We start from the raw sequence: 25894 nt of genomic DNA on the forward strand, positions 1-25894 counted from the left end.
CCTTCTGTTGGTACCCACAGTTTAAAACCTGAGTCTTCCCTCTTGTCTGACACCCACTCTTTTTTTTAACTTATATTTTTATTTGCATTTTTGATTTACAGACATCTCAGACAATACAATTAAACAGACAGAAACAATAAAGAAAAAATTATAACATCCAAAAGAATAGTGATGCACCGATGTGAAAATGGTGGCCGATACCGCTAACCGACATTAATATTGCTGTTCTGGTCGGCACCGACATCCACCGATGTCGACATCTCTGCACAGAAAACACTTTTTTATGATAATCAAACAAAGAGCTACTTTCCAAAACGCATACTTTTTTTTTACTTTTGTAACTTATTTTCAGAAATTACTGATATTTTGAAACAATTTAAGGCCAAAACATGTAAAAAGAAAAAATAATATTACATTTTAATAAAAAAAAAAAGAAAAAATTATATCGGCCCATATCGGCCCTATCTTGATATCGGGCCGATACCGATGTGTAAAAAAAACGGCCATATCGGCCGATATTATGTCAGCGGCCAATATATCGTGCATCACTAAAAAAGAAAACAAAAATAAAAGAGAGGGGGTGACATGGGTTCAACGGTCAATTCTATCTTTACCTTGTTTATTTACATTTCAATTTATTTTATAGTTCCCTTGTTCCCTTTTCATTCTTTTTTTTTAAACAATATGTTTATAGGTTTTTTTTTTTTTTTTTTTTTTCAGTTTAACAGCATCAGTTCAACAACCATACAAAAGGAAATGCTGCCAACTGCCCCCCCCCTCCCCGAGTTACAGAAAAATAAATGCATATTAACCCCCCACCCCTTGAAAAAAAAAATCGGCCAGACCCCCCCTCCCTCCCCCCAGACTAGGACCTCGACAAATTCAGTTTTTTCTTTTTTTACACATTTTGAGAGTTTTGTAAACCCAGTTACACCCGTCTAACAGGTGCCCATACTACACCAAACAGATAAATGTCTACCATTACATCTTTTCTCTTCAAAGAGCAACTAATAACATTTACAGTATCATTCATTGCAATATATACCCTTCAGAAAGACAAAAGGGAGCTTCAATAATAGCCTATATCATCAACCTACTATGTAATCTGTTCTAAGTATTGCCTAAACCCAGCCCAGCATTTATCAAAGAGACGTGGTTTTTTCTTAAGATTGAACATTATTTTCTCTGATGCCATGTACGAAGAGATTTCACTAAGCCACATAGACATGGGGGGGGATTCAGCACTTTTCCACAGCATGGCAATACACTTGTTCCCTGCAATCATGGCCAATTTAATGATCCGCACCTTGCCTCTCTTATCTGGAGAAATGTCAGACATGTCTCCTAATAATGCTAATTTAGGTGTACATGGGATCTCAAGGCCTGTGACCTCTTCGAGAGTCTCCCAAATTGAGCCCCAGTAAGGTCTCAGTTTGTTACATTCCCAGAACATGTGGAGCAGGCTACCTGTTTCCGTTGAGCACCTAGGGCAAAGGTCAGAGATAGCCTCATTCATCCTGTGAAGTCTTTCCGGCGTAAAATAGGTTCTATGGAGAATGTTAAATTGCATAAGTTTATGTCGAGTGTTATATGAAAAAGATAGTGCAGACTCACATAGTGATTCCCATTCATCTTCATCAAAGGTACAGTCCAGGTCCCGCTCCCATTTGTTCTTGGCATTTAGGGGTATAATTTCTGTACTGGTCAGGATTCTATCATATGTTAATGATAGGATGCCTCTAGTGTGAATAACTCCTTTTAGAATATCATCTATGAGGAGGGGTTTTGGAAGAGTGGCGTTTCCTCCCTGACCTGTACCTATGAAGTGTCTGACCTGTAGGTATTTAAAGAAATTAGTAGTTGGAAGGTGGAAGGCGGCACGTAACTGTTCAAAGGACATAAGTATGTTATTATCAAATAGGTCCCCAAAAGTTTTAATTCCCTGAGTGTACCACTTCTTGGTGATGCCATCTCTAAGTGATTCTGGCAAAGCTGGATTGTTGTGGAAGGGGGTCTTCCTGTGAAATGCAATAAAGCTACCAAGATGTGTCTGAATCTCAAACCATGTTCTTGCTGTGTGTTTAATAAATGGGTTATCTGAACAATTCTTCAGGGTGTGGTACTTCCTGATAAAAGGAATTCCGGCCAGCGGTACGTCCATCGTATGGCATTGTTCTATTTGTCTCCAGGCAGGGGAATTAGTCGACTCATTCTGCCAAATCCACAGAGCCCTTGTCTGTGCAGCCCAGTAATAGCGTTGGAAGTCCGGGAGTTTCAGTCCACCACACTGGGGGGAATTATATAGGGTTTTAATTTTAATTCTAGGGACCTTCCTTCTCCATATGAATGCAGATATTATCCTTTGTAATTTCTTGAAGAAGTTCTTATGTATAGATATAGGGAGGGTTTGAAAAAGATAGAGAAATTTAGGTAGGATGTTCATCTTAATGCAGTTCACACGTCCGATTAGCGAGAGAGGCAGCTGCATCCATCTATCTAGGTCCTTCTCCACCTTTTTAAGTAGTGGGTCATAATTTAGTAAGAAAATTGTATCTATTTGGTTCGGGATTTTTAGACCCAAATATGTTACAAATTGTGAGTTCCACTGGAAGGGGAAGTTGGACCTTGGCATTTTTTCGGCTAGTGAGTTAAGTGGCATGGCCACGCTTTTTTGTGCATTAATCTTGTAGCCTGAGATTACATTATACTTTGACAGTGTTTCCATAAGGGCAGGCATGGATGAGTCGAGATTGGTTAGAAACAGGACTATGTCGTCCGCGTATAAAGAGATGACATGGCTCTCAGGACCCACCTTGATCCCACTAATAGCTTTATGTGACCTTATTGCTATAGCCAGGGGTTCGATTACCAGCGCAAAAAGTGTCGGGGAAAGAGGGCAACCCTGCCTAGTACCGCGCCTTAGAGGGAAAGAAGGTGAAATCTCTGAGTTGGTCTGTATCCTGGCTGTAGGGTTAAGGTACAGCATATGGATCATTCTTAGCATATTTGGGCCAAAGTTCATTTTTTGTAGAACAGCGAAGAGAAAGTGCCACTCTACTCGGTCAAATGCCTTCTCCGCGTCCAACGAGATCGCTATGACTGGGTCTTCTATGGATTTGGCACAATACGTCAAGTTAAGAAATCTTCTCACGTTGTCTATTAATGAGCGATTTTGTATGAAACCGGTCTGGTCCGTATTAATAAGTGAGGAGGTTACTCTCTCAAGTCGAGTGGCTATGATTTTAGTAAATATTTTATATTCGTTGGAAAGGATCGAAATTGGTCTGTACGACCCGCATAAGGTTGGGTCCTTCCCTGGTTTTGGCAGGACTATAATAAGAGCTTGCTCAAGGGTATCAGGTAGTTGGTCATTCTCAATAGAGTAGTTGAACATTTCTAGGAGAGGGTCTATCAATTTGCTAATAAATGCCTTGTAGAAGTCTATGGAGAAGCCGTCCGGCCCTGGAGCTTTCCCTGGCGTCAGTTTTGATAAGGCATCTAGTATTTCTTGCTTAGTTATCGCCTCGTCAAGGACCCCCCTTGTGCCTTTTGTTATCGTAGGTATGTCTAGGTTGTCCAAGAACTCACACATCTCCTGTCTCTTCTCCCCCTGCGAGGAGTAGAGAGACTTGTAGAAGTCTGAGAAGGCCCGATTTATGAGCAGTGGGTTCCGGGTCAACTCCCCTTTGTCGCTTACCCTAATGGCCGGAATACACCTAGCGGCATCCTCCCTTCTAATTTGCCACGCTAGTAGTTTCCCTGCCTTGTCACCCTGCTCATAGTAGCGATGTTTCAACCTTGACATAGCGTTTTCTACCTCTCGCGAGGTGATAGTGTTATATTCTGCCTTTTTTGCCGTTATCTGAACCAATAAGGTCTGTGATTGTAATAGGGAGTGTTGATTTTCAAGCGCTTTTATATCAGACTCTAGTGAGCGTAATTTGGTTTGATATTGTTTCTTTTTCCAGGAAGAGTAACTAATAATGTAGCCTCTTATGTAAGCTTTAAGGGTCTCCCAGACTATAGCTGGTGAGGCCGAGCCCCTATTACTCAATAAATACCAGTCCAACTGTTTGTTAATTAATTTGACAAAATCCTCATCGTTATTTAGAAAATTAGGAAACCTCCAGCGTTTGGAGTTTGTGTGAGAGTCGCTTAAGGCTATTTTAGTCAAAAGGGGGGCGTGGTCTGAGTGTGTCATGGCTAAGTATTCGCAGGACGAAACAAGATGGAGTTTTGCTGTATGTATAAAGAACGTATCAATCCTAGAGTAGCTATTGTGCATGTGTGAGTAGAAGCTGTATTCCCTTTGAGATGCATGCCCCTCCCGCCATGTATCCAACAAATTAAGATCCATAAGTTCTTTTTTAAGAGCCTTGGCCGCTGAGGTCAAAGGTTTAGGGGTAGGGGAGGATCTGTCCATAGCAGGGTCTAATACCAGGTTAAAGTCACCACCAATTATAAGTTCTGAAGGGGCGCATGTCACTTTAAGAAAAAGGTTCACATAGAAGTTAGGGTCATCGTGGTTCGGACCATATACATTCAGCATAGTGACCAGTTGGTCTCCCATATATCCCCTGACTAAAATATATCTTCCCCCTTTATCCTTTTCAACTAGGTTCGGTTGGAAGGGGATCCCTCTTCTTACCAGAATAGCCACCCCCCTTGCTGACGATGTGAATGAGGAGAAAAATATTTGCCCTTGCCATTGTTTCCCCAGTTTACTGTGCTCTGCGTCATCCAAGTGAGACTCTTGCAGGAAGGCCACGTCTATTTGATGTCTTCTGATGAAGCTAAGCACTTTACGGCGTTTAACTTGCCGGTTAAGACCATTAATATTCCAACTCAGAAACGAGTATGTCATTCACCCATGTGGTTGGTATAGCTGTTTAGTAGGACACTGGGATACCTGAAAACATGGTATACAATACCTAGATGTGTAAACATTATAAACCAATTCACAAAAACAGTCCTGTCTGAACCCCTCCCTTTTCCCCTTAATGCCCCCCCCCCCCCCCCCCCCCCTTCCCAAAAAAAAAAAAAAAAGTCCCCCTGGCCTATAAATCCTCCCGTAATCTTGCGTAGTACCATACCCTATCCTACCAAGCGGAGCCGGGCTCCCTACCAGGTTTAGGTTAAGTAATTAAAGGTGTGGGTACGAACATCTCCTTTAAGCATTTCAAAACATGTATATATATATATACACACCCTTTTTTTTTTTTAATATCTTTTTTTTTCCAGGGGTAATATAAACGCTTAAAATGCATAAATGTAATGTGCACACATGTATGAATAAACATGTACACCTACATATACCCATTAGCACATAACCGTCTTGAAATTAAACTTAGTAATATGAACTCACAACAAAAGGTCCCGTGAGGCTTAACAACATCTCAAGTCCAGTGTCGCCAATAACGACATGTATTACCCGGCGGTTAACATTTCAAAAAGTAATTAGAGTATGAGGCTTATTGCCTGGTATGTGTCTTTATTTACCGCTCCTTTTGACACCCACTCTTAATGGTTTATATGGTATATATCAGTAAACTCAATGGGTTTGATAAGCGATTGTTTTGATAATCAACCATGTGAGAAATTACTGTATATCAAGTGCAATGCTGCATATTTCCATCTCTAGATTCCACATACAATAAATATGATGATGATGATGAATGCATTACAGTTACTAGGAATGGAAAGATTGTCTACATAACTTCAACAACATTGATCTACCCTTGTGCCTTTACTTTAGGAATGTTACAGGTTAGAAACTGGCTGACAACTTATTAAATGTATATGGAAATTTGAGGCTCTTACAGATTGAAACTTAATTTTTTTTAAAGATAAATCTTTTAGCATTTATCGCTTTTTACTACTGAGCAGTCCAGTAGTGAGAGAGAGAGAGGAGGAACGGGAGACAGAGTGGGGGGAAGACATTCGGCAAATAACGACGGGTCCGGGAATCGAACCCGGGTCGACCGTGCCGCGACTCAGCACGTTATGTGGTTCGCCACTGGGGCGCCCCAGATTGAAACTTTATTAACAGATGCAGAATACAATACAGTACGACTCAAGACACAGAACATGAGTATGCAAAATAAAAAATGAACACAGATTTGAGGGCGAATAGAGTTAAAAGGTTTAGACAGATGATCTGTTTAATGCTTTCTCTTTTACAAGTCGATTATTCATTTCGATATAGAATATTCGTTGACAGCCCTACAAGTACAATTAGTTATAGCACACTACATCACCCCTGAGTGGAACATGGGAAGCCAAACTTTCCCCCACTGTACCAAAAACCCGTACCGAACTTCAAAACCGAGGTACGTACCGAACCGTGGTTTTTGTGTACCGTTACACCCCTATTTCCCATTGTTTACTTTGTAAAACCACACACACATGGAGGATGATCTCTACAGAGTTGATTTATAATTTTTTTTTAAATGATATGCTGCTTTCGTGGAAACATGTGCCAAACCTTGTCATGGCCTTGCCATTGTCCTTTTCCTTCCTTTAAGTGTCCTTTTCTTGTGTGTTTAAAGTGACCTGTGGTGCGTTTGTGTGTGTGCGAGTGCAGTGTGGGGGCAGCTACAGAGAAAGCTCGGTCTCCCTGTGTGGAACGCCTGGTGCGGGGGATGGTGAGGAGGTCGGAGTTGGAGTGTAGGGGTGGAGTAGATTGGTCAGGTAGGAAGGGATCAACCCGTGCAGGGATTTGTAGGTGAGGAGGAGGATCTTGTAGGGGATTCGGTAGTTGATGGGGAGCCAGTGGAGTTTTTGCAGGGTGGGGGTGATGTGCTGCCAGGGTTTGGTGTGCGTGAGGACCCTTGCAGCCGAGTTTGACGTGTTCAGCGCTGCTTCTTCCTTTCACGGTTGATTTTGTTATCGAATGCCTCCCACTCACTAATATGAAAAAGCATAATATATAGAAAATGTAAAAAAAAAACGTTGACAATGCAATATTCTGGTAATTCTACACTGTACCTGTTGACAGAGTCACCTGGGGAGCAAAATAACTGGTCATGACAACGAGGTCCTCTTTAGCCTTAACTGGCGTGGTTTATTTCATATGTACATTTCCACCACGAGACCTGCTCTCCGTGAGAGCTAGAGAGAGAGAGAGAGACAGAGGGGGAGGGAACATTCCCTTATACCTGCTACCTGACGTCAGCTGATGTAGCTGCGTCTCCTTACGCCTATAGCGCCCTCTTGTGGAACAGTTAAAGTGCAGTTATATTCAATCATATTATTACTTACATTTAACAGTACCACTATACATAGTTAGGTCAAATAGCGATATGACCAGGACAACACATACTGTGACAAAGAAAATTCAAAACAGACATTTAAAAGAGAAAATGTTTCAGATAATAAAAACTAATCTGATGATTAGTTTTCAAGTTCAAGTTTCTTTAATAGTTGTCATACAGAAGTACAGAATACTTTCATACAAAATGCTTCTTACTGTTACGCTCCAGAGACTGTGCTAGACAAGATAGTATCAAATAACATAGTATAGCATGTAATTTAGAAGAAGAAAATGAGGTCACAGTGTTCGGTATAGACATATGTACAATGTTCTGAGTTACCATATAATATACAATACTATGCAGTGTACTAATGTACAGTACTATATAGTGCAAAGCAGAAATGGGATGAGGTACAATTTAGGTACAATTTACAGTAAGGTGTACGAGTTGTAGTGCAATCCTTCATCAATAAATATAAAGTGTGGGGAGTGGGTGCTACAGTGTGTTTGTTTAAAGTGGGTGTGTGCTATAAAGTGTGTGGAGTGGGTGCTACAGTGTGTTTGTTTAAAGTGAGTGTGTGCGTGTGGATGTGTGTGCTATGTGCGTTTGGTGGTTGTTGTTGTGTAGTGTTCATTGTTCGTTTAGCAGCCTGATGGCCTGGGGATAGAAGCTTCTTCTGAGTCTTTCTGTGCTCGCCTTGAGACTCCGGTATCGCTTGCCTGACCGCAGCAGTTCAAAGAGGCAGTTGTTCAGGTGACTGGAGTCTTTAATGATTCTCTTAGCCTTGCCCTTGCAGCGCTTGTTGTAAATGTTCTGGAGGGTGGGGAGCCCCCCTCCAATTGTGCGTTCGGCTGAACGTGTCACTCTTTGTAGTCTGCTTCGGTCTTGTGCAGTGCTATTCCCAAACCAGGAGGTGATGTTGCCGGTCAAGATGCTCTCTATTGTACATGAGTAGAAGTTCTTAAGGATCTTCTGACTGACTTGGAACTTCCTTAGGCGCCTGAGGAAGTAGAGGCGTTGTCGTGCCTTCTTCACAACACTGTCAATGTGTGTGGTCCATGTCAAGTCCTCGGATATGTAGGCTCCGAGGTACTTAAAGCTGTTGACTCTCTCAACCGGTGCCCCGTCGATGCTGAGGGGGCTGTAGTCCTTGACCCCCGACCTCCTGAAGTCCACAATCATCTCCTTTGTTTTGCTGACGTTCAGGGAGAGGCTGTTTTCCTGGCACCATCCCGCCAGGACCTTGACCTCTTCCAGGTAGGCCCTCTCGTCGTTGGCAGAGATCAGGCCCACCACCACTGTGTCGTCAGCAAATTTGATGATTGTATTGCTACTCCGCTGAGCCACACAGTCGTGTGTGTACAGGGAGTAGAGGAGGGGACTCAGAACACAGCCCTGGGGGGCCCCTATGTTGAGGGTGATGGATGAGGAGGTGCAGTTGCCTGCTCTCACCACCTGGGGTCTGCCAGTCAGGAAGTCCAAGACCCACTGGCAGAGGTCATAGTTCAAGCCCAGGTCCCTGAGCTTGGCTATGAGTATGGAGGGGACTATGGTATTGAATGCCGAGCTGTAGTCGATGAATAGCATTCTCACATAGTTCCCCTGCCTCTTGTCCAGGTGTGATGCTGCTGTGTGCAGCACATGGGCTATGGCGTCCTCCGTGGACCTGTTGGGGCGGTATGCAAATTGCAGGGGGTCCATGTTGATGGGGAGGGAGGAGCAGATGTAGCCCTTTACTAGCTTCTCAAAGCACTTCATGGCTATGGAGGTGAGAGCTACAGGGCGGTAGTCGTTGAGGCAAGCAGGCTTGGATTTTTTGGGTACAGGGATAATAGTGGACTTCTTCAGGCAGGTGGGGATGACAGGGGATAATGTTGGCATGCCTTTTGTCGACATCTGGGGTCCAGAAGATTTCTTCAGCCCTCTTACTGGTGACCTCATTGACTGCTGCAATAGCGCTTATAGTGGCCTGTCATGGAGAGAGAAGATTGTTAGAAAACATCAGTTTACCCCATGAGACAAAGGCAAGTAAATGAGCCCCTGCATCATGCATTATTTTTCAATAACTGCACACCTCGACACATTAGAATTGAAATCTCTCAACAAAGGCTTGTTTCATTCTGACGTTACATTACAACATATATACTCGATGTTCACGATATAGTAATTTACTAACGTACATCTCATGTAGAACAAGCCACGATACATCGAGTATACATCGCCCAGCCCTTATTGTCGCTTCTCATAATGTGCAAGACATGAAATTTCGTTCCCCCTTCCTACAGTGTATATAAAAAATATTCCTAGAAATGTTGGTTCCTCATGGTTAGAAAACGCAATTGTGCGCAATATGGATTCGTTTTAGCATTACACATATTTTCAAGGTACAGCAGGTGGCCTTGATAAGCAACGTGTGTTTTTTAAAATAGCATTTGATTAAAAATAGATAGAAACAAAGTAACATATAATATAGGACACTAGAAACATAAAGTAACATACGGAAAATAGGACCTAATGTCCAAAATAGCTAAATAGGTACTTACATTTTTACTGAAAGACATCTTTGGTTGAGAAAGAACTTCTTCTTCTGCCGGCCACCACACTGTGAGAAAGAGCTAAAAAAAAAACCCTGACTCTTATACTTTCACGTGCTCCAGTCCACACGCATGCGCACTATGAAGCCCCGCCCAACAAAACAAGGTACAAGCCCTGACGCCCCGCCCACGCACAGTCAAACCGAGTACAAGCCCCGAAATACCGCCTCAAACCGAGTACAAGCCCCGAAGCCCCGCCAGACGTTGGGCTTGCGGCTCTGCAGATATACCCTACTCAGCTTGTTACACAATTGGAGGAGATAAAACTGGGAACGAGGCTAGTTACACAATCCTGTGAAACCACTGCACTTCCGCGTTACATGGAGCTCGTGAGGGGGAAGGGGGGAAAGAGAGCGCGGGAGATAAAATGAATGAATGTTGATTATTTGAGGGTAGAGCGTGTGGAGATAAAATTAATGAATGTTGATTAGAGCCTTGACATACGTACGTCAAAGCTCTAACCAACATTAATTCATTATATCCCCACGCTCTCCAGGCCTGGACTGGCCATCTGGCATACCGGGCATTTCCCCTGTGGGCCGACGCATCTTTGGGCCGTTATAATTTGATAAAAAAATAAATATGTATTTATAAAAAAGTTTGGTCAACGACTGGCCCACTACTAGGCTGGGACAGCGGCCCATTGGTACTGGCTGACACTGGGCTGGCCCAATCACATCTCTTACTAAGCACTAGGCTGCAGGAACGTGCACAGGACTTTAGAGGGGCAGGTGCTCAAAGGCTGAAAAGGGCACTATACCTGTGTGTGTTAGAACCAAGAACAGAGCGTGCAAGCTTGATTTTTGGGGGCCCTTTTTGGGCGGGGGGCCCCCTTTTTATGCTTTTTGGGGGGTTTTGGTGATCAAATATTGAATATTGAACTATAATAATCAGTGCAGGAGCTCACTTATCCTTGAAAGACACTTTTATCACTGACTTAAAAGGCCCATACATCTCCATAAATGTTCAGGGGGGAGGGAATAAATGCTTACCCTACAGACCCCAAGGAGTGCTGTATATTCTGTATTGTTTAATATAAATGCATTTTTTATTCCAATCCCGATTTGTATTTGAGATTCCCAAATCCCATCGTACTTGACTTCTTCGTGTCCCTCAGTGAGTGTAATACCAGCATTCAACTGTATGCGCCACAGTGGTTTCTGCATAAAATATATAGGTCCGCGGAGAGGCACGCTGAGGAGGCCGCAATGGAATACGGGGCATCTCTCTCTCTTTACCTAATATTTTGATTCTATCCTGCCATTTTTCAGTTGAAAGGGCAGTATATATGCAAAAAAAAACTTTTTTATGAGGCTCAAAGGGGCAGGTGCTTGGGCTCTATGTGTGCACGTGCCTGCTAGGCTGGGACAGCGGCCCATCAAGCTGGCCCAATCACATCTCTTACTAAGCCCCCCCCTTCTCTCTCACCTGTTTCTGGTGTAAGAACAGATACCGCTCAGAGCGGATTTCTTTTTTTATAAACAGAAGAAGCGTAAGGGGGGGGGGGGGGGGTGCAGAGAAATTGCATGAAATCTAGAGGTGGATGCTGCCAAATGTACTAAAATAACAGAAATGTTTTCTGCAGCTTCAACGTCGTCATCCACAGTAGTGCAGCAACAGCCTCAGGTGGCCCACCACAGGCAGTGGAGCAGGCATGTGAGCTTGAGGGGACAGAGTGAGCAGGAGTGTGTGTGCCATGCCATGATGATTAATTCAATTAATGTCGATAATAATATGAATGATAACATACTCGTAACAACGCTATCATAAAGTGAGACCGTCAACTACTGCTGGTGGTCTCTCAGTCAGTCAATGTCAAATAGTGCAGCATAAGCTATTGGCATTGTTTTTGTAGCTAATGCAGTTAACTAGCTAACTTTATTTTGTCAGCATCGCGTTGGCTAAGCTAAGCCCACGTTGCTGTGAGTGACCTGACCTAGGTCCATATCGTATCATCATAATATTATTTAAAAAATCATTAGGATAAGGGTTCCCTTGATAAAGATGCACGAAAAGGCTGTATAATATACAACACCTGTAGCTCAACTGCAAAAACTGCTTTTTTTATTTGATTAGATTTGTATTTGGAAATTAAAAACACATCATAAAAACTAATTATCTTGACCAATTTGTATTTGGGATATCACCTAAAAGCATTAATTAAAACACTTATTTCTAAGGTGGTCCTCGATGGAAGACATAAAAACATAAAAACACAGCACATATAGCATACTCAACTTCAAATTTTTGCTCAACTGCAAAAATGTATGCCTATTAGCCTACAGGGAAAAACACATTCACAACAGGCAGCAACGTTTATTTTCAGCCAAGTATGGTAATAAGGTAACTACATTAGGATATATATGGTATGGATTACTTACTCTTATAACTTATTACTATCTGTGGTACTGTAGCTCTAGTCTCCACCTACACAAATTGTTTTTGTGCTGTCCATTGAGCATGCCTTCACGTGGTAGGCACATGAACTCAAACTCCCCAAACAAACAAGCACACCATTGATTTAATTGCCATATAAATCACATACAAAGATCTAACTATTAATCCTCTCTGAATATAAAACAAAAAGGTGATCTATTAACTGTGTAAACCTTATGCAATATTCATCATTGATATTTGAATACTTGAAATCTGTATGAACTGAGTAGTTAGTATCAAATGAAATGCATTAATTGAATAAACAACTATTTGCTCATTACCAGTATTGTTTAACTTGTACAGCTTTTTGCACATCTTTGTCAGGGAATTCCAACCATTCTGGACCTGAATGTACCAGTTAATTGTAATCATTTCTCTCAATGTCTAGTCAAGCCAGGTTGTGGAGGAGAGAGACAGGGATGAACAGGCTATAGAAGACTATACTTTGCCCATCCTGAGCATTACATCACCACCCAAAACAAGATTCAGCCAATAGCGAGTGAGTACACTGGTCCACTTGCACTGGTACACTTGTCCATGGCACTTACTACCCATAGCTTTGTAGTGGTTTGGGGGAATAGTACAGTAGGTACGCATATTTAAGGGAACCGCAAGGCAAAGTAAAGATCAGTTGATCTAGTAACGTTATTGAATCGCCTACCTTGGCTTTCACAATACACATGTGACATGTCATCGATGAGCTGATACTGTGCCTCACTCACCCATCCACACACCATCTGGTTGTAGGCAATAGTAGGCATTCAAACCTTTGTAAGATTTAAGGTCTTCATCTGTGTATGGGCTTGGTGAGAAAACTAGGTAGCCCATGTCCATCCCATTGCCGTTGTGTCCTTGGGCAAGACACTTAACCTACTTGCCTCGTATGAATGTGTATGCATGTGAATGAATGTTGGTGGTGGTCGGAGGGGCCGTAGGCGATGATTATTCGCCACGCTTCCGTGAGTCTGCCTCAGGGCAGCTCTGGCTGCAATTGTAGCTTACCACCACCGGTATGACTGTGTATGAACGAATAATGGACTCTGTGAAGCGCTCTGAGTCAGAGAAGAGCGCTATATAAAATCCAATCCATTATTATTATTATTATTAGTTCATTATGTCGGGATAGGCAATAGAAGGCAGAATTGTCGGGTCGTAACTCCAAGATGAAGGAGCCAGCTCGTACGAATCTTCACAACCTATTAGTTTATCAGAATATCGCGCCCTTTCCTGCCCACTAAGTCCTTCTCTGTAAGTTCTAGCAGCTTCCACACGCTTTCCGAAATTTTCTGTGGTTTAGACATCCTAAAAAGTCAACTTAAATCAAACATTCAGCGTGCAATCATTCAGGTTTAAATCCCAGTATCTCCACAATGTCCACGCATCCGGGTTACTGACCAATCGTGACATCGGTGGAAACACTCTATTGTCTAAAGAAAGCAAGCACAACATTGGTTGGAATTAACAATTATGTAGGTAGCCTATACTTTATTTACAGTCGTATACAAACAATATGATTCAATGTAAAGGGGAAATATCTTTGAGGAGGTGAAAATAAACAAGGAACCCCTCCTCTGTGGAATTTCAGTTTGTGCATGTGTGTGTGTGCTCATAGATATATATAAAGACTTCTTTAGCTTTATATATATCTATGCGTGCGTATGTACTACTGACGTAAGACATTCTCTGCTGCAGTCATAATACTACAAGTGCAATACAATCCCCTCAACCCCATCTTAAGAAAACTGGATTCTATGTACATGGCATTCAACACATTTGTTCCGGACAAGTTGATGTAGTCGCACATGTTAGTAAGCAAGCATCAAAGAAACAAACATACTGAAAAGTAGGCTACACACGAGCATGCAGAAGCAACCTTTACAATAACAATTGCCATTCAAAAACTAAATTCAGTGCTTTGCTCAAAAGTGTGTTCGTTTTTCATGGAAATTATAGCCTACTCTAAAATTCAAGTATAGTCTACTATTTCTCGAAAATACCAAAATGAATAAAAATAAATAGAAAAATTTAAAATAACTTATGGCGTAGTCACAATCTAAAGGTGTTACTTGATCTTCTTACTCATTAGAGCCTAGAGGCTATCGGATATGTCAATTCACAGAGGACCTTTGTCGTTTCCATACTAAGTTGACTATGCAAACTGTCAACGATGCTTCATAATAATGGCTGTTGTTTGGGAACCCCCCTCGGTATAAAGTGCTGTTCAGTGCCATATACCGATAAGGATATGATAGTCTTTCAACACTTGGCAGTTGTTTCTCAGCTCCAGAGAATGGGAAACGGCCCGTTTTTGCATCCAACCAAGATGGTATGCAAACCCACCGCGAGTTAAGCAGAGTTATCAATCCACTTGGGTTCCTTCATGCAAAATATCTCAGAAGGACGTTTTGCACGAAAGATCCAAGCGCTGGTTGGATGAAAAACCTGGCCCTTTGATGCAACCCCTTTTGAGACTGGAAATGAGAAAGACTGAGGAGAGAGAGAGGAAGAGGGAGGGTGTTCCCAAACACTATGGCTTATGACTGAGACTCGTGAGTTTCTCATGAGACGTCACGTCTAAAAACACCAGCCTCTCTGTCAGTGATCTTGACTGACTGATTAGTGATTCAAACCTCATACAGACTTACCCTTATTTCACCTTATAAATGTCCCTTATAAATGTCCCTACAATCAATGTGGGAAAAACAGCGGCATAACTACAGTTAAACATGAATATTATGTTCGATTTTTTTTAAAGAAATTGCGTCAAAATCTCGCGGACAGAAGGAAAAAAATGCATTTAGCAAATTATTAAAATGGCTGAAGATAATACAATTACAACATGGTGACTAGCTGTCTTAAGAATAACATGGTTGCAAAGTACTACACTTGCATTAAACCATATTGGTAACACTTTACTTTAGATTAGCACAGTTAATCATTAAATCACTTGAAACTAATGAGGAACTATATCTGTTTATCAACTATTAGCAGGGCCGGACCTTGCACATTCGGTGCCCTAGGCAAGCTTCACCACTGCGCCCCCCCCCCCTCCCCCAAAAAAAAGAACGAAAGAAAAAAAAATCTTAATGTCAAAATATTGGTCCGCCCACCATAATCTCAAAATATATATATTTAAAAAAAAAGATATTTATTTTTCGGGGCAGTTTTTGGCGCCACCCAGAGCAACCGCCTATGTCGCCTGTAGGAAGCTCCGCCCCAGACTATTAGTTACTGTATATTGCTTAGGAAATAATCAAGGACATGTTAAGTAACTACAAATTGATCAATTTCATGACAAACCATTAGTTGAAATCTGCATAATATTTAACTCCTAGCTGCGTCAGAGAAAGACTGGGATGTCTTCTCAGTAGCGTACTTGATATGCCATATGGGCCGAGGGACTATAGCTTAATTGATCAGGTAGGTCCTTATGGATCTCCAGCAAGCTTCTCCAAGACATTCAATAGTTAATTGTCAGGAAATTACGCTCCGAGCGCTAAAACACGTTCTTCCACAAACGTAATCTAACTAAACCGATCATGTCGACGTAATAGATACGTTGTAGTGAGATATCAAACATCACGATGCCACGTTAAGTAACGTACAAGTATACTTAGTAAAGTAAAAATAAGTCTCTGTAGCAACGGCAACGTCCTTGTAGATCTGCACAGCAGCACACGCCTCTCCGGGACACTCGACAGTGCAGACACGTTCCCAGTTCCCACCTCGCTTGGACCTCGTCAGGCGTCGAAGCACCCGTGTCGTAACACACCCGACGAAGATCAAGCGAGGTCGTAATTTTTGCGTCACAACACTGTTAAACGTCTCGGAGCAGCACGCCATTGTGTCCGTCGTGGAGGAACGTGTCGTTGCGTCGGATGCGTCCCCTCTACAATACGAAATGTCTCAGAGCGGCGCGCTATTGCTTTGTCTTTCGGTCGACTCGATTCTCATCCTGCACAGGCATTATGGCGGTTAGCCTCAATTCCATCAAAGTCCGCCCCGGTGGCACACAGACGCTACTTTCATCTCTGCTTTAGTTCTAATTCTAAACGTCAACTATAGTATTAGTTATCGAGTAGTTCCCGGTAGCTTAATCATTAGTTGTGCCCCTAGAGTACAGTGTCACCAACATGTGTCCAGTATATCGTTACCCCTAGAAACGAATGCATAAAGGAAGCTCCCAGTTACTCTTGTGCATTTACAAAATCACACATGCTTCCATCACTTTCATCAGTAGATTATATGTCACACAAAGTCATAACCTCACTGTTCAGCTCTCGCCAAATAAATAAAAATGCATCTAAAATGTTTAAATAGGTGTAGTTGTATTTCCAGTTCCTAACAATTTTAAGTTGATACCCATACAATCTTACAGCACCTATTATAATATGCTGAACTATGATAATACAGTATAGTATCTATAATTGTCTGGAAATGCAGTGCTTGCATCAAAACGGGTTCTTCCACAAACCTAATCTAACTAATCTGGTTTTCTAAAAAAGAGTAAAACTGATCATGTCGATATAATCACAAAGTAGTAGTAATATCAATGCCATCTGTAAAAGTAAAGTAAAAAAGACGTGAAAACAAGGTTAAATAAGTCCGATGAGCATAATAGCGAAGGGAAAACGTCGTCTGTGTGTGAGTTGTGTGTTCATCTATGCATGCTGGGAAATCTAGGAGTAGGTAAACGCCAGACTAAAATCTGTCTCTTGAAAGGTGCAAAGTCACTGTTTCAGCCATCAGTCCTCTCTCAAACAACAAGGCGTCCTCAAAGCTCCAGCGACGGCAGCGAGAGCCACAACGCCTCGCAAGCAATGGATCCACTGGGAACAGGGCTGTGCCTTCCCCTCTGCCTCTTCCTCTTCCTCTTCTTCTTCCTCCCTCTCTCTCTCTCTCTCTCCTGAGGGAGTCTGTCTCTCCCTCACACCACTGTGCTGACGGACGGATCGGACAAGTTGAGCTGCCCCGTGATGTCAGTAGGTGGGTACTGCTGCAGAGAACAGGGGGGCAGGAGGAGAGGGAAAAAACAGAACAGTGTGTTATGTCTTGACAGAGGGGAAAAAAACCATCAACACCTTGTGGCAACGGTTATTTTTAAAATTATATAATGATTTTTTTTTTTAAGAACACCTGTGCTTCATTTCCGTGGGAAATGTGAGAAGCAGATGGGGTCCTTTAACCCTCCTCAGGCAGACTTAATGAATTTGGACATGGCTCGTGCTTTTTTGGCAAAAGGGTCTCTCGTGACTCATCATCTTTAGCAGAGCACTGCCTTGTTATAATGGGGACGTTCTGCCTGAGGCGGGTTAGGTTAGTGTCTACAGTGGAGTAGATGTAAGGTCCTGGTTGGGGTGTACACAGGCTAATACATCACAATTTGAACCAGGCCAGCTATAGGGAACATCTCTTTTTGTACCTTATATACAACCTGGTTGAATCTGGTGCAAACGTTCACAGTCGTGGAGGGAACAAGACGAAGCTCGTTCAACCTGAGTCGTATTGTATGCATACAGACAGGTTTTTCTAATTTTAGCATTTGAGGGGGAGAAGATGAATTATGACTGAGCTCCACTGCATTGTGAGCCTGGTTCAAAGTGCTGTCGGACTCTTACGCCCAGTCCCTATATACCATTATGCGTCTTTTAAAGCGGAGTGTTTTTTATTATGAGCATCTACTGTGCTGGGTGGGGGAGGGTGTACTGTATACCCATGCATGTGCTTAGTTACTATGGCAACTATGATTTTGCTATTGTGTAAGCCAATATATATATATATATATTTTAATATCTGATCTAATCTGCCTTGGGTATGATGGCAGTTAGCCATTTATGTATTTAGTTAGTTATCTTACAACGCCGCAGGTTGCTTTTGCGGTAGTAATTGGCTGCAGTATAGCAAATTACTGAAATAATCATTGAGCATTCCTTACCCACTGTAAGCAAGGCTATGAGCAGATCTTGCAATTTAGTTTTGTGTGAAACCGATTGCCTGGCTCAACATAACAGAGTTAATGTGTTGAATGCTCCCCGTGTGATGTTCATTATCACCAGACAAGTTTCCAACACATTGGATCAGAACGAGAAACTTACTCTGCCTGCGTTCTGATTCACAGTGTTCTGTTGTGAAAAACTAGCCGCTTCACCACATCCAATGTAGTCAATGGGGGCCAAGATACTTTTTCTGCAAATACTAATTATTTTCTACATTTAACGTAACAGATTATACGTTAAACACGCATCATCTATTACGTTAAGACATTTTAATGTAACATAACAACGTTACATTAGATGTGTATCAGTATTAGAACACCCTTGAAATAAGGGAAAACAGTGAACGATCGAGACCAAGATCTTTACAGAAATCGATCGGAGCAAATGCTATTTTGTTTCTCTTAATGATTCAAATAAGCAAGATCTATAATGGCAGAAAGACTTAAGTGCCTCTCGTTTTAAAAGCTGAAATGGCCAATGCATTCGATCATATAAGCGTCATAAGCTGTCATGATGCAACTAACAAGGTTCTCGATGGAGCAACATCCACCATTGTGTATTCTTTTAGTTTTTAGTTTTTTTATGAAGAAATTATTAAGAGTGGACATTGCTCATCCTGTTGAGAGTTGCATCATCATATAAGGTTAGAACACGTATTTGGGCACCTCACATCTTGTACCTTGAGGGCCTGCTGTTAACACTTACAGCACACCCTACTGAGGTCCCGTGGACCAGTGGAAAAGAGACACCTCACTATCACCACCACAACTACAGTTAAAGCTCTAATGTAATCATCCATCATAATAACCACGGCAACATTACTTCTATGACGTCTACAATGACAGAAACGACTGATGCTACTTCTACTACAATTACTAATACAGTACTATGGCTGTGACAGTCATTTACATGCTTGCAGAGGGGGAGAAGAGAACAGTGTGGTATGTGGGTGAGGGACACTGACACTTAAATTCCATTGATATCCATTAATATAAAATAAGAACACTTATATAAAATCAAAATAATGGTCAAAGACTGAGGATGGTAAATTAGAGTGTCGTGTTGCTATGGTATTATTTTTCTTCCTTCCTTCCATTTCATCCGTTGTCTTTGAGGAGCGTTAAGACTATAGGGCTCCAGAACCAGCATGCAGACCCTAATAGCTCGATGCGTTAACAATAGCGATTCCAATCTTCTTCACTTCAAACTCGACCAATTCTAGTCAGACACTTCCAGGGGGAGAGCACGTGGCAAAGGCGATTTGGTTCTACCAGTGTAGAAACGTCCATACAAATAAGACGGATAACACAAGAGAGAGAGAGAGAGAGAAAGAAAGGAAAAAAAAGAGAGATCAAACAGAAACACAAAAACCTTTTGTGACCTATTAGCTTAGCTGCAGTAGGCTATGTCTCCCCAACGTAAAACATCCTCAATACAAGATGTTAGTGTACAAAAAAAAATAAGAAAAAAATAAAATAAAACAACAACAAAAAAAAACTCTTCATTATCTTCCGCAAAGGTTTAGTTATAGTTCCAGAGATTGTAGACTGTGGCTCAGACGCATTCATGCCAGAATTGGTCACCGGCCAGCTATGTCTGGGTGAGCAGCTGGGCAGAGAACATTTGGGGTTACTGGTTTGTCAGGAGGCTCCTCGCCTGTGGAGGTCTCGACAGCATCGAGTGAGGAATGGGGAAAGCCTTGTGCTCTTATTGGGCTGATGAGGCACAAAAGGCCTGGATTAGAGGTGGGAATGGTGGATGAGCATCTTAAAGAGGCTTTTTTGTTCAATAGATCACGGCAGCCAACACAATAAGAGCACATGGCTTCAAATATCCCGTAGTCTTATAGTGGCAGGAACGACGACAACAACAACAACGACAACAACAACACAAAAATAACTGTCTCCATCACCTGGAAATAGACCCTTAAATACAACATGCACAGTTAACACAGGACATTGAAAATAAATCATTTTGTATAAGACGACAAGAATTATGACAAAGAAATATAACAATATGACAAAGGAAAAAGAAAAATCTATTAATACAAGTCCATGAGCGTAATCCTGAAATTGTCATATTAGTAAGAATAGGCACATGAGTTTGTTCTCAGAAAGGAATGACCCGTCATCTTGACTGCCTTTTTGGGAAAAACGGGTTTGGAAAAATGACGAGACGTTTTGGAGCATGCTGTCAAACCAAGAGCCAACCAAATAAAACAGCTGAGTCCAAAGAACAGAGGAGGTGCAGGACTTAAGCGAAGAAAAAAGATGGACACAAAGGATCAAGCAATCAAAGGGACGGGACACAAACACAGATACACACACACACAGACACACACACCACAGCATCACTAAACGACACAATCGCCAGAATCCACGTCCAATTCAGCGACAGGGGAAGGAAGAGCAGCTCAGACAAAAACACCACCAGGCAGACGGACTGCTTATCGCGTGGCCCCCGCCCTCCTGCAATACTCCCTCTAAAGCCCACCAAACTGACCCCGGATCTGTTGCTCTCTCCCCACAGCTTCCTCTGGGACCCTGCCCTGCCCTGCTCTCTTGCACTGATGCCCACTGACCTGTAGGGGGGGGGGGGGGGCACCTAAAGATGCTGTCTTTGATCTGGATGGCTGATCAATGGTGAAACTGACAAGACACGGTGTGGCCATGATGGCCGCTGGGCCATGTGGAATGGGTGAGAGGAATGGGACTCTCTCGCGGAAATGAGGATGGTATAGCAGAGAGGACAGAGGAGGGGGGGAGAAAGAGAGAGAGAGAGAGAAAGGGGAGGAGAAAAGGAGCAAGGGGGAGACAGAGGAGGAGAAGAAGTAAGAGGGAAGGAGGAGGAGGAGGAGGAGGAGGTGGAGAGAAAGGGAAGAGTAAAAAAAGGGAAGATGTTGCTTCTTCGTCTCCTTACCGTGTCTTTGGAGGACCTACGTCTCTTGATGCTGGAAGCCAGGTTGGTACTGATGGACCTAAAAGAGGCTTTCTTTTTGGGGTCGGGCTCTGCTCTACCACTTTTCCTATCCTAAAACGAATATATGTAGAAACATTATTCATCTTCGTTTGGGCAGGGGTGATACCTTGGTCTCAGTTTCACCCATACTATCCCACCATCACCACCCACCACCACCCACCACCACCCACCATCACCCCCAGAACTAGCCTAAAGGCTGTGGTAACAGTATGACGATGAGGAAAGACTACATCTATTGGACATGTAACATTTTCAAAGAGGGGGTGGGGGGCGAGAGAAAGAGATAAAGCCTGTTAGGTGTGATAATGTTAATAGTGAAAATGTAGTGTGTGCCATCCGCCGCGGAGGCTGCGCACGAGACCCTTATCGGCGATGTGGGGAAGCGCTGTCGCACTAGGACCGCTTTAACGTGGAGATTCCTTAGGAACACACAGGTTCAAACACTCCCAGTCCTGCTATAAAATGCATTGAAATGGTTTTGGAGTGATGACTAGTCGTGATGTTAAGTGGGTGAGATCTGCACTGGGGCTACTTTCCGGTGAGTTTCGCTTACGTACTCACTCGCTGGCCTGATCGCTTAGCATACAGCTCCACCCCCCCCCCCTCCCCTCATCCCAACACACAACCACTCTCAAAAGGAGAAAAAACATCAACGAAAAGAAAATGTCATACTGTAACTGACGTTATAAGTACAAATAAATTGCTAGGATGAACTACAGTATATATTCAGTTCCAATCCACGCCAAGACCTCTGGGGGGGAAATGTACTTTTCAAATGTTCATTTTCCTGTCAAACAACAGTTTTAACCATATCTTTACAAGATGTAAAAATCGATGTTGACGCCCATCCCTCCCCCGAGCCACCTAGTGTGCCCCCACAGCTACACTCTCGGTTCCGTAACTACAGGAGAGCGCAACTACTGGGTGTTTATGTGCGAAAGAAAAAGCTCATATTAAGGTATTCTTACATCCTGAGTCTCTAGAGAGGAAGAGGGCTGCGTAGGGGAGGAGAAAAGAAAAATAAATACATTTCCATCCACTTGCCGTTAGATCATTAAAACTCTAAAAGATCCTTAAGCAAAAGCCAAGGGAACCAAAAGGGGCGGATATGAAAACTAGCAAAGCAAACGTCCACATCCAAAGCCAAGCAGTTCTAAAAAGTAAAGAAAGAAAGAAAGAAAGAAAGGGTATAGAAGCATTAGAAGGGTATATAGAAGAAGGCAGGAGAGCCACTAGAGATGCATACCAAGGTGATAAAATAACGACAACAAATAGATAATTAGGTCATCATCAGTCGAAGCCCATTTAAAGTCGTTATACCTCAGAGCTGGTATAACGGAAATTCACCCCACACGTTAGGGAATCAGTGGGATATGGATGGTGTTTTGCGTAGGAAAACTCTTTCGGAGAGGGGGATGGAGGGTGAATACAGTTTTATTTTATCAGGACGCATATACTAACGTTTTCTAGTCGAGAGACACTGTTCCTACAAACGACGACAGAGTAACTAAAGCAGATGAGTGAGACGAGTGAGTTGCCGTAGGGGGGGGGGGGGGGGGGCTTTGGGGGCCGGGGGCAGTGTGGAGTGAATTTCAACCGAGAACATGCTGCAAGGAGGATGGATGGAGGGAAGGAGAAAGGAGATCTTAAGGAGAATAAGAAAACACAAAAACAGACGACAGATCAGTCCAGGCCGGGCACTGGCCCCCACAGTCCACCCTTTCTCATCAGGGGCCTACGTCAGGGCCCCCGTTTGAGTCACCCATCATCATCACCACGACAACCAGCCCTTTCTCTCAGCCTCGTAATGACAACGATATTATGAGGTGAGCAACTGGTTGGCTTGTGTTTGATGATGATGATGGATGCTTGGCGGAGGAGTGAGTGATGACATCACTCCCGTCAGAGCAGGTCTAAATAAATGCAGCGGTTTTCCTGTTGGAAGATGACATCTTCATGTTAGTAGAAAAGCTTCAGTCAACCCGTTTCAAAACGACCCTGTGGTTAAAAGGGTTCGAATGAGGAAAAAAAAAATCAATGCCCACCAGGGGTGTAACGGTACACAGAAGCCACGGTTCGGTACGTACCTCGGTATTGCGGTCACGGTTCGGTACGATTTCGGTACAACAGATTTTTTTTTACAATTATTATTATATATTTATAATAATAATAATAATTATTATTATTAAATATAATAATATTCTATAGGCTTGCCGAGGTAGTCAGTGATACTGGTGTAATTCTGTGTTCAGGCATCCACCGAGTAAATTAATTGCCTACTGCACCTTTAACAACAACTTAGTTTCAGTTTCACTTATAAAGAGGATTTAACTTCACGTGAAGCCGAGACTGAAGAATACTAGAGAACAGATGACATGTTACACAACAATGGCAGATAATTATCAATATTTTGGATTTAAACAGTAGCAGGCAGCAGCAACTGGAGAGGAGCTCAGATGATCTGGTGGCATGTTCTCCGATCAGCTGTGAGACTCCGCGGTCCGCCGGAAAAGGTTGACGTGTGTGTTCGCGCCCGCGTGTGTGTCTTTTGGTTAACATTATTGGGCGAACAAGAAAACGAAAGAAAACTGCAAAATTGTAATGACCCTGCTGTGTTAAACATTTAATTAATTCATCATGGTTTTGTTTTAGGGACAAATAGGCTGTAGTAAACAGGAGAGGAGGAGGGGAGCGCCGAGTGCAGAGTGTCAGTGCACGCTGTTGTTAATTCTGTCCGCTTGTCATCTGAGACGTATTCGGCGTATGGCTGGATGTACCGCACCGTGACGGCCGTACCGCAAATTCGCGGGACGAATACACGTACCGTTACACCCCTAATGCCCACATTACTTGACATTGATTATATTTTCGACTTTTTCGACGTTCTCCCGTGTCTAAAAAAGAGAGAAACATGGCCTCTCTGAGCCCCGGTGAGGGGCTGCGTGTGCACAGTCCCGGCCATGCAGCGCATGCTGGGGCCACCGGAGGAAGCGTCACATGGGGCGGTAGGCGGCAGGATTCCCGTCTCCTGTCGGAAACAGCAGCGGAGTAGTGCGTCGTTGTTGTTGTTAATAAAACACACCACGCTCACCTCTTGGCAGGCTCTCTTTCTCACCGTGTTTAATCCCAAACAAACTCTACCATCACATGCTCTCAGGAAGTGCACTTCTGCGTGAAACCCATTTTGAACAAGGATAGCTTAAAAGCTAGCATAGCTGCTGAAGGAAAGCGGAACTTAAGCGCGCTATGCCGACCATATTCACACGACGACCATTTTGATCTTACGCCGTGCTCAGATTTGGGTTTCTTTCCACCCTGTTCCCACCTCCAACCTGAGTGCGACATAGGAGCAAAATGGCCGCTGCATGAATACGGTCCAATGCCGACCATGCACGCACCCTATGAATCTTGGTACAGCATTGTAAAAAGCTAGGGATGGTATGGTAGTGTTAAACGATTATTCCTCTACAGGAGCCTAGAGAAAGCATAAAGAGCAGCTACAGGCAATATCAGATAGAAGAAGAAAATGAGGAATATTCTATATGAGGGTTTTAAAACGGGTTATTCCAGAAGTGCACATCCAGTGGAGTCATCTCCCTGCATTGACAGTTGTTTTAAGTGCAAAATACCACACTGTACTTTGCACAACATGTCTACAGCTTCACCAAATATAAGCACATACGTACAAACAGACACGTACAAGCAGTCGAAATGATGCCGACAACCCGGACACCAGGAAGGAATACCCACTGAGGAGGGGGAGGGGGGCACACAAACTGTTACGTGTCATTAAATCAATTAGATTACCATGGCGACGATTATTATGTGCCCTACAAAGCCATATAATCACACTTAATACGGGGGCTGTTAAGATCTCAGTGAATAATCACACTGATGGCCTCAAGAACAGGAACTAGAATGTGACTAATGTTCATACAGTATGAGACACGCTGTCCGCGGCTGAGCTTCAGAGCGAGCGGCTGTTGTTCCCTTTCGCACGAGGCCCCATTACCGCAGTTGCAGTAATCAGAGTGAAGATGTGAGAATCTCCATATTTTAGCTCCAGGGCCCCCGCTGTGAGAGACGATGTGCATGATGCGTAGACGCATAAGCCATCGCTAGCTCAGCGTCGCTGAAAACACGTAAATAATACCATCGTGTTTGATGTGGATCAAGTGGAGGAAAAAAACAAACAAAGAAATCCTCTTTGGGCATAAAGCAAAAAGGGGGGGCGAATGACAAGAACAGTTTAGCGTGTGGATCCGACTCCCTCCTCAGCGGATCCCCCTCCCCTCCCACATGCGTTCATCTGCTGGAGGTGCTTAAAGGACGAACATCCCTATAGGACGAGCAGTTACACACAGAAGTAAGGCCAACGGCAGACGCTCTCAGAAGGACATGGATTTGCTGACAGGCACCCGAGACTGTGGTCCTTCATACTGTACCTTCCTTTGGCCCACGCCGTCGCTATTCAAACCAACCAATGACCTTTTGTCAGGTCTTACAAAGAGGCGGCGCGCTGCAGGCAGGCTGCCAGAAACCACATCAGAGACTCACAGTGTCCATGGGACCCCTGCACCCACACCACCAACCCCCCCACCCCCCCACCCCCCCCCAATGCCGCACCCAGTCTGCT

At 43.2% G+C, this 25894-nt stretch overlaps 1 protein-coding gene across 5 annotated transcripts in view; it reads right to left on the bottom strand.

Moving 5' to 3' along the window:
* Positions 1 to 17210: 17210 nt before the first annotated feature.
* The window catches only part of grin1a (glutamate receptor, ionotropic, N-methyl D-aspartate 1a), a gene marked incomplete at both ends in the record, with an annotated part of 34630 nt that continues 25946 nt past the window's right edge, over positions 17211 to 25894 (bottom strand). For 2 of the 5 annotated variants that reach the window (XM_084324252.1, XM_084324251.1), the window contains one exon: positions 17211 to 17279. In XM_084324252.1, coding sequence (XP_084180378.1) covers positions 17211 to 17279 — 69 coding nt within the window. Of the gene's footprint in view, positions 17280 to 21198; positions 21310 to 22226; positions 22254 to 25894 lie in introns of all 5 variants that reach the window. The other 3 variants (XM_084324250.1, XM_084324249.1, XM_084324248.1) reach the window with 3 other exon arrangements.

This window comes from Notolepis coatsorum (genome assembly GCF_963971535.1).
Source record: "Notolepis coatsorum genome assembly, chromosome: 11".
In the NCBI taxonomy this organism is placed as follows: domain Eukaryota; kingdom Metazoa; phylum Chordata; class Actinopteri; order Aulopiformes; family Paralepididae; genus Notolepis; species Notolepis coatsorum.